The sequence below is a fragment of the Oryx dammah genome, unplaced genomic scaffold (genome assembly GCF_014754425.2).
Source record: "Oryx dammah isolate SB20612 unplaced genomic scaffold, SCBI_Odam_1.1 HiC_scaffold_9, whole genome shotgun sequence".
Taxonomy (NCBI): Eukaryota; Metazoa; Chordata; class Mammalia; order Artiodactyla; family Bovidae; genus Oryx; species Oryx dammah.
In genome coordinates, this window is record NW_024070193.1 from 5,204,923 (window position 1) to 5,220,520 (window position 15,598).

The 15,598-nt window shown below is 46.7% G+C and overlaps 1 protein-coding gene across 4 annotated transcripts in view; it reads right to left on the bottom strand.

The window, feature by feature from the left end:
* ATG7 (autophagy related 7) overlaps positions 1-15,598 on the bottom strand; it is a 268,416-nt gene that overhangs the window by 182,289 nt on the left and 70,529 nt on the right. For 3 of the 4 annotated variants that reach the window (XM_040246755.1, XM_040246756.1, XM_040246757.1), the window contains 5 exons: positions 14,172-14,330; positions 8,239-8,433; positions 6,618-6,821; positions 6,061-6,176; positions 90-165 (listed from right to left, as the gene is read on the bottom strand). In XM_040246755.1, coding sequence (XP_040102689.1) covers positions 90-165; positions 6,061-6,176; positions 6,618-6,821; positions 8,239-8,433; positions 14,172-14,330 — 750 coding nt within the window. The remainder of the gene's footprint in view (positions 1-89; positions 166-6,060; positions 6,177-6,617; positions 6,822-8,238; positions 8,434-14,171; positions 14,331-15,598) is intronic. The other variant, XR_005722153.1, reaches the window with a different exon arrangement.

The following is a 15,598-nucleotide window of genomic DNA, read 5'->3' on the forward strand; positions in this document are numbered from 1 at the left end:
AGGATGGCACGGCAAGGTGACCCCCAAATACTTTCCTGCTGCACCACCAGGAGGGGCCTGGAGTTGTGACTTCATTTCCACTCACTCACCTGGTGAGGCACGAGGCCGAGGGACGTTGGTGGCTCATTCATGCGGTCGTCACTGCTGCTGGCAATGGCGTAGCCCCTGAGAAAGGGAAACGGTGAGAGCTGCTCATTCCAGAGAAGTTTATGTTTAATTCCTGTGAAGATGATCGAGAGGAGGTCTGCAGAAGATTTATAAGGATAACCGAAACACCCTTTGCTAGGCAGCATAAGCCAGGGAAACAAAAAAACTAATTTTTCTGAGAGGAAGGTAGAAGAATAGTTTAAAAAAAAAAAAAAAGGCTTGTGTTTTGAAGTTAGAAAGACCAGAGCTTGTGGCCACAGGCTACTTGCTGATAAATATTAATTCTCGTTGTCTGAAAGAGTCTTGTAAAACACCACAGCACACTGCTGACGTTTTAAAACAGAAACTGTTCCAACCCTAACTTCTTGAGGTGATGTCCCTGCTACTGCGTGGAGGAAGGAGAAAGGAAAGTGAGGAATTAATGCAGCAGAACAGACGCGCTCCACCCCAAACCACAGGGCGGAGTCTCCTTACGTCACAGAAGACAAGCGACACGGGCCCTGGTTCTAGCCTGTGGCGACAACAAAGGTGGTCGGCGTGGGGCTGGTGTCAAGGACTCGCAGTCAGCTCTGGGAGATTTTATCCCAAACGCTTCCGGTCCGGGGGCCACAAGAGAGTGCAGGTGCCAGCGAGATGACAAAGATGAGAGGAAGACAAAAACGCTGCTTGTTTCCATTCAACTCAGAAGCAGATATACTAGTTATGTATGCTACCGACACTACAGAGGCCGTCTTTCCAAGCACGCAGAAGAACTCTGACTTACACAGTAAGTGGAACGCGCATGTCGATTTCTAACAACTGGAAAAACAAACCTTTCAAAAATTCACTTCTTCCATGTCGGTATTACAAACAGCATATCTTAACAGAGTGCTTAAAGACAGAGTTTGCAGCCAAACTGGGCTGAGCTAACCCCCAGGGTTACTGCTCACCAGCTATCTGAATTTCAGCAACATAGTTATCTTGGCTATGCCTCTGTTTCCCCATCAAAAATGGGACAAAAAAAAGAAAGAAAGAAAGAAAGAAAGAAAATGGGACAGATAACAGTTCTTTCCTAATGTTTGCTATGAGGATTAAATGAACTATTTGTAACACGCTTAGAACAAAGCATAACACAATGTAAATACCATGTCAGTGTTGAAAATATATCAGATAAATCACAGTGTATCTGTCACACAGACAGATGTAAATGTGTTTGGCTCCAGTCTGACTTTACCATACAACCTTGACACCACTGCCTCCAACAGATATTGAGAAACTCTTAAATGGTTGATTTTCTTTTTCTTTCCTTTGTTGTCTTTCCTTTCCTCCTTCCTTCTTTTTTACATTTAGTTCAGTTCAGTCGCTCAGTCGTGTCCGACTCTTTGCGACCCCATGAATCACAGCACACCAGGCCTCCCTGTCCATCACCAACTCCCGGAGTTCACTCAGACTCACGTCTATCGAGTCAGTGATGCCATCCAGCCATCTCATCCTCTGTCGTCCCCTTCTCCTCCTGTCCCCAATCCCTCCCAGCATCAGAGTCTTTTCCAATGAGTCAACTCTTCACATGAAGTGGCCAAAGTACTGGAGTTTCAGCTTCACCATCATTCCTTCCAAAGAAATCCCAGGGCTGATCTCCTTCAGAATGGACTGGTTGGATCTCCTTGCAGTCCAAGGGACTCTCAAGAGTCTTCTCCAACACCACAGTTCAAAAGCATCAATTCTTCGGCACTGAGCTTTCCTCACAGTCCAACTCTCACATCTATACATGACCACTGGAAAAACCATAGCCTTGACTAGACGGACCTTAGTTGGCAAAGTAATGTCTATGCTTTTGAATATGCTATCTAGGTTGGTCATAACTTTTCTTCCAAGGAGTACGCATCTTTTAATTTCATGGCTGCAGTCACCATCTGCAGTGATTTTGGACCTCAAAAAAATAAAGTCTGACACTCTTTTTAAATTAATTTTTGTCTCACTTTTATTTGCTAGAGGAAAGATGAATTACTTCTATTGTTTGCACATCATAAAGGAAGATCTTCCTTGCTTGGAGAAGCAGGGTCTCTGGACCACAGCTGTGCTGGTCTCTGCATCCACGGTGTGGCACAGACACAGTGAGCTGCACACAGAGCCTACCATGAGGCCCAAGGCCGAGTCGGAACGGAACACGCCAGCCTGCTCCTCTCCTTCCTCTCACAAGCAACCCTAATGCGGTAAGTGCTTAATAAATCAAAAAGCTGAATAAGCTGAAACCCATTTTTATAGCTGGTGTGGCCTTGGTAGACTCGGGGGTTAGGACCAGCCCTCCCATTGAGAAGACATAGCAAAGCTAGACTAAGTATAAAAAAAAAAACCTGTGTTTGAAAGCATCGGAGAGTTCCCAAGGTAGGGGAGAATTACAGAGCCAAGGTACATGAGAAGAGGGAAGCCCACAGAGGTAACCTAGGTATTTGCAAGGGGAGGTTCACCCGGCAAGCGACTGCCAGTCTCCAAAAGCAGTGGCCACTGGATCAGAAGCTGAACAGTGATCCTGACTGACTCATGGGGCTGATGGTACAGTCTAGAGCTGAGGTCTGCCCCTAGGGAGGAACCATGGAGAACATCCCAGGCTTCGAGTTGGGATCATGGTGGGGATACATCCTCAGACTAAGGGAGAGCCTGAAAACAGACAACTGCTAACTGGATAAGGTGGTCTAAGATGGCAGTCTACCTGGCCCAGTAGCTTGCCAGGAGGAAATGGAAGTCACAACATCTGGAAAATTTTTCACATAACGGCCAGTACCCAGTCAAATAGCCAAGCAGATGCAAGAATTGAGGAAATTTAAATACTGATTGGATATGTGATAGTATCAGGGAACTGCCTTTGCTTTTATATGTAAAACAGTGGAGATACATACCAAATAGACACATTTTTATGACTGAAGTACTATGCCTTGGATTTGCTTTAAAGTAAGTCAGTGGAAGAAGAAAAACCATCAACAGTAGTACAGATAAATGATGACCGGTCATGTGTTGGTAATTATTGAAAATGGATGGTGCATACAAAGGAGTTTTTATATATACGCAAAGGGCTTTTGTGTATGTATACACATAACATATATCTTTTTTCATATGTTTTATTTTTCCATAATAAAAGGGCTTTGTTTAAAAAAAAGCAGGTATATGAGGAGATAAAAACTATAGACAGGAGCACACTCATTAGAGATCTCATATTAAAGGGCATATCTGATAAAAATTAAAAGGAAAACATGATTAAATGTTTTCAAAGAATAAAAAAAATAACAATTTCAGTAGAGAACAGAAAATGTGTAAAATAAGATCAAATTATTTCTAGAAATTCTAGAACTGAAACATATAATAATGAAATTTAAAACTCAGTGGATAGTTTAACAAATAGACATAGAAGAACAGAGAATCAGTAAACTGGAAGATAAGCCAAAAAGCAAACAGCCAGACTGAAGCAAGGAAAGACATAATGACGGAAAACACAGAAAAGAGCATTATCGGATTCTAACATGCAGCTGGGGACTCAAAAGGAAAGAATCAAAGCAGAGGCAGAAGCAAGACTTTAGGAGATAATGGTGGAAAATTTTCCACTATGGGTGAAAAACATCAAACCGTGGATTCAAGAGGCATGAGAAGGCAATGGCACCCCACTCCAGTACTCTTGCCTGGAAAATCCCATGGATGGAGAAGCCTGGTGGGCTACAGTCCATGGGGTAGCTAAGAGTTGGACACGACTGAGTGACTTCACTTTCACTTTTCACTCTCATGCATTGGAGAAGGAAATGGCAACCCACTCCAGTGTTCTTGCCTGGAGAATCCCAGGGACAGGGGAGCCTGGTGGGCTGCGTCTAGGGGGTCGCACAGAGTCAGACACGACTGAAGCGACAGCAGCAGCAGAAAGCACAATCAGAATAAACACAGAGACAGGTATATAATAATAAATACAGAATTAGGTAAATAATTCCAAATCCTGAAAACCAAAGACAATGAGAAAATCATAAAAGCAACTGAGGGCAGGGGAAGGGGGAGAAAATCCAACTGTACCAAAGGAGAAGCAATGAAATAAACACCTTGTTCCTCAACAAGGATAACGGCAGCCAGAGACAACAGGATTATGTTCTCTACACGCTAAAAGACGAGTTATGACCAACCTAGACAGCATTTAAAAAGCAGAGACATTACTTTGCCAACTAAGGTCCGTCTAGTCAAGGCTATGGTTTTTCCAGTGGTCATGTATGGATGTGAGAGCTGGACTGTGAAGAAAGCTGAGCACCGAAGAATTGATGCTTGTGAACTGTGGTGCTGGAGAAGACTCTTGAGAGTCCCTTGGACTGCAAGGAGATCCAACCAGTCCATCCTAAAGGACATCAGTCCTGAGTGTTCATTGGAAGGACTGATGTTGAAGCTGAAACTCCAATACTTTGGCCACCTGATGTGAAGAACTGACTCACTGAAAAAAACTCTGATGCTGGGAAAGATTGAGGGCAGGAGGAGAAGGGGACGACAGAGGATGAGATGGTTGGACGGCATCACCAACTCAATGGACATAAGTTTGAGTGAACTCCACAAGTTGGTGATGGACAGGGAGGCCTGGCGTGCTGCAGTCCATGGGGTCACAAAGAGTCAGACACAACTGAGTGACTGAACTGAACTGAACCAGTCTAGAATTCTGTATATGGCAAAAATATTTTTCAGCATAAAGATAAAACAAAGGCATTTTTAGACAAACAAAAATTAAAACATCTTTGTCACTGGCATTTCTAAAGGGTATTCTTTCAGCAGAAGGAAAATGACCTAGGATGGAAGCTCAAGGACATAGAAAGAAAAGTTAAAAATGGAAAATAATAGCAAAATTAAATGAATCCAACTATGTGACAATAACAGTATCTTCTAGGGTTTAAATAGATACAGAATATATACTCATTTTTAAATGGGTGTGCAGACACTGCTGGGTGCCTGCCCATGTCCATTCTCCCTTCCTATCTCGTCATAGTTTCATTCAGAGGCAATGTGCCCAGCTCAAGAGCTACATTTGTCCGTCTTCTTTGCAGTTATAACGGCAAGGTCAAGTTATACACGAGTTTTAGAATCAATGCATAAGTCTTCCTGGAGAGCCATTTAAAGGGGGTCAGCCTTGGGGACTCCCCTGGAGGTCCAGTGGTTAAGACTCCATGCTCCCACTGCAGGAGGCACAGGTTCAGTCCCTGGTTGGGAACTAAGATCCCACATGCTGCAGAACATGGCCGAAAAAGGCGGGGTGACGGCGGGGAGCCTCAGTTGAATACAACTTGCATCCTCTGGTCATTCCTTTCTTAACTGTAACACAGAGGCCACCCTGAAGGCAGAGCACTCATCCTGTCACCACAATAGGAGAAGCACAGGGGAAGAAAGCCAAGAGTGGCTGAGTGCACGATAAAGAAACACAGTCTCTGACTGTACATGGGAACCCCTGGCTTGGTGCTTGCCTCTGAGCTTCTTGCTGCATGAGAAAAATAAAGCCTCGCCTCCATCTAACTAAGTCACTGAAGATGGATCTGTTACATACAGCCAAATCCAACTTCTATCACACGCGATTCATGTATTGCCTTTCAAATGCTTAGAGCTAAGAAGATCAAAAATAATATATTAACAGAATGAAAGCAGGAAGGTCCTAAAGCCCCTATGAACATTTTTATCCTTCTGTATCATCAATTACCAAACACCCCTAGGAGAGTTCAGTTCTACGAGGATGCAGAGGCACAGCTCCAAAGATCACATGACAAGTTCACCAACCGAAAGGGTCAAACCAGGCTTTTTTTTTTTAATCTTGTTTTTTTTGAGAGTGGAAAGGACAACACAATTCTCAGAAAAAAGTCAGACTGAGAAAAGGCCAAGGGAGATACAGAAGCTGTCTTTGTTGCAACAGAGATCTCTAAACGGGAGACTCACCCTTCCGGATGTTGCAGAACGGAAACCATCAACTCCACTGCCAGGGCTCCTGCGATCATGGCTAGTCCCGGACGACTCACAGTGCACTGCTGGTCCAAGGTCCGGTCTCTGGTTGACTACGCAGAAACAGTCATGGACGTGAATGCAAAGTTCTGTTCCCCCCAAGGCGAGCTGTCAGGAGCATGCAACTCCTCCACGATAAAGCTCTATCACACAGCCAGATGCTCACTGCTGGCAGAGATCAGTCAGCCTCACATAATACCACGTCTTTCGAGTACCAAGGAAAACAAAATATACCTGTGAAGTAACGAAATGAGGTAATACTCTAAAAACCCTCGAGTGCCCTGGAGACACTGGTGAGCGGGGCACAGCTGTCTACAGTCGATGATGCCAAGCAAGGCTCACGAGGGAAAATGCCACCGCCCCAAATGAGACGATTTTTCTCTTTGTTAAAAGACAATATTTTAAACAGTCTTAAAGGAAAGAGCTGGGTCTCTTTGCCCTAGTGGGCAAGATGGCTGTAGGAGATACTTGGAACAACAAAGAAATCTACTTACATCCCCTGGGGCCACCACATCGTTGCAGAAATAGCAGCCAAGTTTGTAGCCAGGGATGTTGGCAAACAGCGATGAGCCCAGGAGGTCGGCAGATGCCATGGGGTAGCTGGGACACAAGTCCCCGGCTCCCCGATGCCTGGGCTTCTTCAGGCCGTGTCTCATGACAACGAAGGTGTCAAATCCCAAGGCAGCGTTGATGACCAGCTGTGAATTCCAAGGAATAAAGACTGGAGTTAAGAGACACTTACATTTTAGGCCATGGCTAACTCCATATTGGGTCAACTTAAAAAATCTGTTTCGTAATAAGTGTTTGTGTTCGACTGTAATTAGATTCTATAAGCTAATGTTGGTTACTCGACCCTGAATATTCATTGGGAGGACTGATGCTGAAGGTCCAATACTTTGGCCACCTGATGTGAAGAGCCGACTCATCAGAAAAGACCCTGATGCTGGGAAAGATTGAGGGGTGACAGAGGATGAGATGGTTAGATAGCACTGCTGACTCAGTGGACACGAATATGAGCAAACTCTGGGAGACAGTGCTAGATACGGAAGCCTAGCATCATGCAGTCCATGTGGTCACAAAGAGTTAGACACAGCTTAGGAACTCAGTAACAACAACTTGGTAACAGCTACCCAAGACTGAGGGCTAACTAAGTGCAAAAGGCTTGACAAGAGGTTAACATAAATTATCTCTCTTGGTTTTATTTAAAACTCCCAGCAAACATTTCTTATTTATAGAAGAAGATGCTCAAAGTCAGAAAGGTTATTTCTACTACTTGCCCAAGGTTGCTTAGCTGGTAAGAGGGAAGGTATATAAAACTAAGTCTCCAGAGTTCTCAAAGCCATTCTTTGCAGCACTATGCTGTGGTTTGTCGTTTCTACAGATTTTTTTTTCATAAGTCTCATATTTTTCACTTTATATAATTCACCCTTCACACAGGTTTTCCAGGAAAGCTTCTTTTCATTTATAATAACTTCTGTTAGTCATAAATTGACTCATTCTCCCAAATGTCTGTTTACATAGAACACTGAAAAAATCAAAGAAAATCACACTGGAAAAGAAGACAAAAAAATCACTCAGAATCTCACAGCCCCAACAATTATCATAATAGTTGCCCATCCCCCTCCTTTCTTTCTCCTTTTCTCTTGCCACCCCCATTCTTTGATAAACAGACACGGATATCTTCATATACATAAACATAACTGACGTAAGATATATATCTATATCTTATTTAACTACGTAATATTTTCCATCATATTTAAAATTCTTTGACACCGTAACCAGGAGCGGTTACATGCTATTCTGTCCTGTGTACACACCCTGATTTACTGAACCACTCATTCTTTCGGCCCTTCAAGCTATCACTGGCCCGACCGTGGTGCATGAGCCGGAGTCTGCGTCCTCTGGGAGCTCACATCCCACTGTGCGCAGAGTGGCCCCGCCAGTGCACGGGGCTCACAGGGTAACAGCCGGGCTGCATGATGTGCGAGGCGGACGTCTGCGGAGGAAGCCCTTGGCCTCGGGTCAGCAGGCCACACAAACACCCCTCCGCTCCGGAGGTGGGGGCGGACTGGGCGGGGGGGCACTCCATCCTGGGAGATGGGGCCCATGCTCTACCTTTCTCTTGCTCGCGGCGATGACGGCAGGCAGCCACCGGCTCTCCCGGGTGTCCATCAACAGGAAGACGACGTCGTGGCCATCGATGAGCTGCTCCAGCTGTTCCACGTCCCTGCGGGCCTGCTCCAGGGTGACGCTGGAGAAGTTCACGGGGTGCCCCGGCATGGGGATGCTCATGTTGAACCCTCTGGCATTCTGAGGACACACCCAGAGAGGGGGCGCTTCTGAGACAAAGGGATGGGTGGGATCTGAGAGCGTGCAACTCCCCATCACCTTGAGCACGTGGGGTCACTTACAACGTGACATCTCCCCATCATGACCACGCTGCCTCAGCCTTCTGCCAGCTGAGCTCTCCACCTTCTTCACCTCTGCGAACCAGACCACCTGTTCTGGCATCTCGGGTCCCTAAGGCTGGACAGGGCAGCAGAGACACACGGATCTAGCTCCAAAGTGGCAGGGGGTGGGAGGGAGGCACTTCCCCGATCACTGGACAGAACTGTGTACCTTCGGCTCTTTCCTACAACCTGGGGCCAAGGAATGTCATCACAATGCCCTCTGCTTCCCCAAGGCCTTCGGTCCAGCCAGGCTGTCTCTCCACTTGTCCCCACATTGCCTTTCAGTCTGCTTTTTAGTGTGGAACACCTCTAAACGGGATGTCACAACAGAAATAATTTAACAAATTCACCAAAGATTAGGATGGCTGAGAGTCTTGCCTTAATTTTCGCAGGGGCCATATGCATTAAAAACAAACAAAACCCTCAAAACTGAAGAACTCTCCTTGCTGACTAACCAGAAAACTAGACTTAGAAATGTATAGATATTAGTCTGGTGGGGGTGCTGGGCGACAGCAGAGTGTTGTGCCGAAGTGAAGCTTCATTTCCTGTCCAAAAGCAGGAGCTGCCCAGTGACCCGGGTTCTCAGGACTCAGGACTTTTCATGGGGCCTTTAGAAGAGCTCTGTAACTTACCTTTTGTCCCCTGCTGGCTCCACAATGTGTTGGCAGATGAACAGTGAGTCACATATGCATGCCAGTGAAGCCAGGGACACTGACTTTCCCCAGAAAAGAAAGAGTTCTAGAATCACAAACTCCACCCTCAATCCCCTGCATAGCACCTGCCACAGGGAAGCGTATGAAACACCAGCTTTTTTATTTGTCAAAACCCCTCACATACTGCAAAAACAGCTCAGGGGACACAGCAGTAGGTCCCTTTACAAAGTAAAATCTATTCTGTAAATGGATGTTATTTTATTCGTTAAACCTAATATCTGGAACTCAAGAAAGGCACAGTAGTAATAACAGCAAAAATTTCAAAAAGAGTTGGGCAGGGGGGAAAAAAAGGTTGCAGGAAAAGATGCCAGGCAGAAAGGACTTCAGTAAGAAGGAAGGTTCAAAACAAGTCCATTTTAATGAGGACACCACAAAGATACCTCTCAGGACCTCATAATTCACTCACTCACTCATTCATTAAGTACTGTGTATCTGCTGCATACCTAATACTGTAATGAACAGTAAGAAAAGCAACAACCACCGTAATAACAACAATAATACCTTACTGTCATATTTACAATTGACGTGTTTTAAATGATGGTTGCTCAATTCACAAAATTATTGCCTGGGAATTTTAATGACACCAAGATTAAAGCGTAATTACTCAACCCCAATTCTGACCTTCTGAATAACTCAGACCCTCACCCCCATCTCCGCGGCTAACCTGAATGAATCTCTGCTTGCTGCAGCTCCAGCCATCGACCCTGCAGAGGCGCACTGGCTCCCGGCCCACCACTGAGGCCACGAGTCTGAGGCTGCAATTCAGCGAGCTGCAGCACGGGACTTTTCAGGCCTGGCTGCACATCAGAACCACCTAGAGAGCTGTCTAGATTCCTAACACCCAGCTTCTTCCCTGGACCATTTCAACTGGAGTCTCTGAGAGCGGGCCCAGGGATGGATATTTTCTAAAACTCTCCAGGTGACTCAAACGTGCAGCCAGGGCGAGCAATCATTTACAGCAAGTGAAGTACACAGATGGACCTCGCGTGTCCAGTTTGATGTGTTCTGACAAGCTGCAGATTAACCACTGCACACGCCCCTCAAGGCATCTACTGTTATCCGAGGCAACGCTCTCATACTCTTGTGCAGGCAGTCCCCAGGACCTCTACCCCCAGACTGTGAGAGCTGTGGCTGCCCCTCACCCTCCCACCCTTCAGCACTGTCCGTCTTCCAATTTTAATTATCTCAGTGCATGTGCGGGGATATGTCTGCATGGGCCTGATTCACATCCTATGATGACTACTGACGGTGTTGAGCATGACACGTGTTCCCTGGCCACGCACGGACCTTCCCTAGGAAGCCATGCTGGCCCAACCCTTCAGTCCCTTAAAAAAAAAAAAAGGTTTGCCTGTCTTACTACTGGTTGGCAGAAGTTGTTCACGTATCCTGGATATAGGCTGTTTGCCAAATACATGTCCTGCGAGTAGTTTTAGTTTGGGCCCTTATTGGCATCTTTCGAGAAGCAGAAATTTTGAATTTCGATGAAGTCCTGTTCACCCATTTTCTCACTTATGCTCCGTATTTCCGTGGCCCCAGGAGTCTCTGCCACCACAGGATCGCCAGGCTGTTCTCTTCCAGAAGCACCTACTTCCAGCTTTTATGTTTAGCTCTGTGGCCTCACCAGGGTGTCATCTATGGGCTCAGAGTGGCCATGAGGTCTCTCCCTTCTGGATGGCTGGGACTCCAGCGCCTTGCGGCCTGCAGGGGCTCTGGAACCTCATTCTGCCCACAGCAGACTCACGGTGCTTCCTGCCCAGATTAGAGTGCTGCCCTGAGAACGTACAAAGCCTCAAGGTGCTGCTGCCCAGACACTCTTCTGGAATGCCTTCCCTGCACGACTCGCAGAGGCCTGATACTCTGTCCTCAAGTTTCAGCTGCTTGGCTGCTCTGAATTCTCATCTCTGTTTCCTCAGCTCATCGAGACCAACAATACCTCCTTGGGCTCCCCGTGGGCTCTGACACGAGCTAAAAAGTGCTTCCATGCAACAAATTGGGACAAACACTTTCTGAGCCCACAGTCTCTCACTGCCTGCTGGCCAGCACCTGCTGAGTCACTTTACACAACGTACCCGGGCGCAAAACCGGTAGATGTACCATGGCAGGAGCACCAGTCCATCAGTCACTCATCAGGGTTGCAAACAGACGTCCAGAGATGGGCTTTAAAACCCTCAGTGTGGCTCTATAACCCTACATTTTATTGCCTCACCCTTGGGGGGGAAATGGTAACCTCAGGTGGTTATTTGATTGATTCAAGGTCAGTTGTTTTCCTATTCAATGAATTCAACCCCAGGATTACGCATATTATTTGTGGCTGAGCTGTTCTTTTCATGTCTTCTTCACTCAGACTAGCTTCCTGTCCGGGGCCTGGTGTAAGGAGGGTGATGAGCTAGTATCTGTTGAATGAAAAACTACACTAAATTGAACATACAAAGAGAATCACGTAAGCCTGGCTAGCCAATAAGTGAAATGGCTTCACAAGTTCTTTTCACAAATTTGATGCATTGCCCTAGAACTTAGGTGGGTTCAGCGTTATCTACTATTTTCTAAACTTAATTATTTCGGGCTGTGCTGGGTCTTGCTGCTGCACGGGCGTTTCTCTGGCTGCAGTGAGCAGGGGCTGCTCTCCGTTTTGGTGTGTGGGCTTCTCTTAGGACAGGGCACCGGCGCTGGGGCACATGGGCTCAGCAGTCACAGTGCAGGGGCTTAGCTGCTTCGCGGCATGTGGGATCCTCCCAGACCAGGGATCCAACCCGCGCCCCTTGCTTTGGCAGGCGGATTCTTCACCACTGAGCCACCAGGAAAGCCCCCGTGTTACCTATTATTCCTTATAAGGCATGAGGAGTAAAAGTATACGAGACCAGGCTCCCCACAGTAAGGACTGCATAAGCCAATAGGGAAAATGCCGTAGCGTGATATAGGTGCTGGGCAACAGGCTTGATCCTGGTGAGCTGATGCTTTCAAGAAAAGGGGACCTGAACTCTAAGGCCAGCATGACCTGGCCCTTGCTGATGCCCCAGCTCCAAGTCTGTCCTTCTTGACCCCGCGCCGCAGCCAGCCCGACTTCCTTTCTGTCCACAGGGGCACAGGCCGCTCTGTCCGCCGTGGTCTAGCTAACTCTCTCCCGCATTTCAGGGCTTAGCTTCCTCAAGGAAGTCCGTTCTAGGTTAGGTGTACCTGCTAAACATTCCCACAGCCCCCGAGCTCCTGCTTTGTGCACTTACTGCAAGTGTAGCCATTCATGAAGTTAGTTTATCGGCCATATCCCCCACTAGACAGCTCCAGGGGGACGTTCATCTGCCTTGGTCCCCAGCCCCTACCACACAGCAGGCCTTAAATAGACATATGATGAATGAGTAAGCCATAGGATAACCGAACAAATAAAACAGGGGGAACTGCACTGGGTCACAGACCATGGCTAGGATTTGAGTGAGCAAAAATCTCAGGCAGAGCTCAGATGCAAAGCCAGGTCTCTCTCTGGTGACAGAATGGATTATTCTTCCTAACTATGCACTGCCCACCTCTAAGAGAATTATGTGTCCATGCCCTTAGCCACATGGCTTTGCAGGACCTCCCACCAGGTAGGCAGGGTATCCGGACCAACCCCACTGACTTCGGGCCTGGCCCTGTGACCTGCTCTGGTCCAATAGAGGACGCTGCTGAGACTTTACGAGATACAGGAAGTACTGGTAGCCTGACCCACTCCTTTACACATCCACCTTCCATCATAAGGAGAGCAGGACCAGCTCACCATTGCTCCCGGAGCCTAGACTTGGACAGCATGACACACAGAGCAGACGAACAGGACTCAAAGCCAGAGTCCGGTCCAGCCGAGCCACTAAGTCCTGGCAAGCCCGCAGACCTGTGAACGTGAAATCAGTGTTCGTGATCGTAAGCCACTTGGACGCTGGGAGTGTGTGATGTGTAATGTTGTCACCACAGAAACGTAACTAAGAGGCCTCCTCAGCAACGGGGTGTGACTTGTTCCTCTCTCTCTTGTCATCCAGTGCCCAGCTGGGTACAGAGGGCTCAGTTAGTCCCACTGAATTAAACCCAAGAGATGACATTCTTCTGGTGAAACGGACGAAATGGTCAAAGTCACTTTTAAAGCAAAGGCTGAGAATGAGTGAATCTAATGCTCAGTGACTAAACAGAGAAACCCTAAGAAAGCAGGCTTCTAGTTTTTTTTCTATTTTTAAGCCAGGGCCGAGAGCCTCCTGTGGCACTTTCAGTAGAAGCAGATGCTTTGGGGGCACCTGAGCTAACCTCTGTCACACAAATCGACGAGGCATGCAAGACGCAGAATGTCTTCTGCTGGATAACCTCAAGAACATGGCCAGATGTTGAACCAAATGAGCTGAACGACTTGCCTCTCACTGTTTTCAAAGTAAATGATGGATGTCAAGAACAAGCAGCAGCTAGAGTGAAAGGCTGAATGTTTCGCCACATCCTCCTTGTGCAGACTATTTAATTTCATAAACCTGTACTAACCATCATGCATCCTGGCCATGAGGGAGGTAATATCCTACAGTGGATCCAATATCCAAAGTGGATAAACCCTTTGGAACAAGGCAGTATCTAAAACTATGCAGACCCCCAAATCCCTCAACTCAGGGCTTTGTAACTTATGAAACATTTTTGTCATATAGTCTCCATGGTGGTTTCACAGTAATATATGAGGGGTTTATTTTGTTCTTATAATCCCCACTTCTGAGGTGAGGAAACAAGAGGTTCATGAAGAAACACACGATGGGGCCCTGGCAGTAAGTGACCAATGGGTGAGTCTGTTCCCTCCATCCCGTAGGGCTCCTTCCCATATGATTAACACTTAAACACTGACAGGCCAGGTAAAAAGCCCTGACGTTCTCAGCACCCAGCACCAACATACCACTCCAGGGAATATCTTCTGCAGCCGGTCCGCTGCCGCCAGGGCCTTGGGCTTCCCCCCCGCCAGGCAATCTTCAAATTCATACAGAGGCTGCCTCACAGGGTTGGAGTAGGAGATCTTGGCATTGTCCACGAACGTGATGTGTCTGACGCCCCAACCCTGCACGGAAAAACAGGAGATTATGGTGGGTTTCTGATGAACATTTCACAGGGTATCTCTCTGGAAATCTCTAAAAGGGGTTTGGCTTTGGGGCAGCTTGGGAACCTCAAAACACAGGAAACGCTGGAAATTGAATTGTACAGAGTCCACGTTTGACAGACAGAATGTCAACTTCCTTTAAAAGACGAAATAATTATATACCCGGTGCCTTGCTTCCTACAGCAATGAGACTAAGAAATATGTCACTGCTGGTCTGACTAATACTTCACTATTTTTGACAGTGGCACCAGAGGAAGCTTAGCAAGGTGAGTCCCTGCTGCTGTCTTCAGAGGACTGGCAAGGGCCACCCAGTGACCTTGCTTTCTCTGAATGAGTCAGTGGGCATACGTAACAGCGCATCCCAAAATTCACTCAAAGCCTGAAATAGCTCCATGCATTAATAAAAGTGACTTATAAGTTATTTCCAATTGTATAACACCATAGAAGATTCTGTACTATTTCTCAATGAGGCAAAGCCCTTATGAATATTCTGGAATGTAGGGGACAGCTCTACGTTCTCAGAAATAGCTTTCATGACTTCATCCATTTCAATTAAATCTCAGAACTGAACAATTTTAAAGTTAGACAGGCTCCCTAAAATCTTTAGCTCCATTATTTTATTTTACAGATACAGAAACTGAAGCCCAGAAAAGATAGGTGACTCACCGTGGGTCATAAATCTGGTTAATGGTGAGGAGGAAATGAGATGCCCAGGGTGGAGGAAAAGAAGATGCCTCCTTTCTGGGGGGTGAGGTGGGATGTGTGTATTTCAGCAAATCACAAAGAATGGCCTAAGAGAAGCCCAGCTAGGACTGACTGCAGAGTCTGACTGAGAGTCTGATCTCTGTCTTATTTCAATATCCTTCCATCAGTTCAGTTAGTTCAGTTGCTCAGTCGTGTCTGACTCTGCGACCCCATGGACTGCAGCACGCCAGGCTTCCTTGTCCCTCATCAATTCTCAGAGCTTACTCAAACTTATTTTCATAGAGTCAGTGATGCCATCCAACGATCTCATCCTCTGTCGTCCCCTTCTCCTCCTGCCTTCAGTCTTTCCCAGCATCAGGGTCTTTTTCAGTGAGTCAGCTCTTCACATCAGGTGGCCAAAATATTTGAGTTTCAGTTTCAGCATCAGTCCTTCCAATGAATATTCAGGACTGATTTCCTTTAGGATTGACTCGTTTGATCTCCTTGCTGTCCAAGGGACTCTCAAGAGTCTTCTCTAACACCAC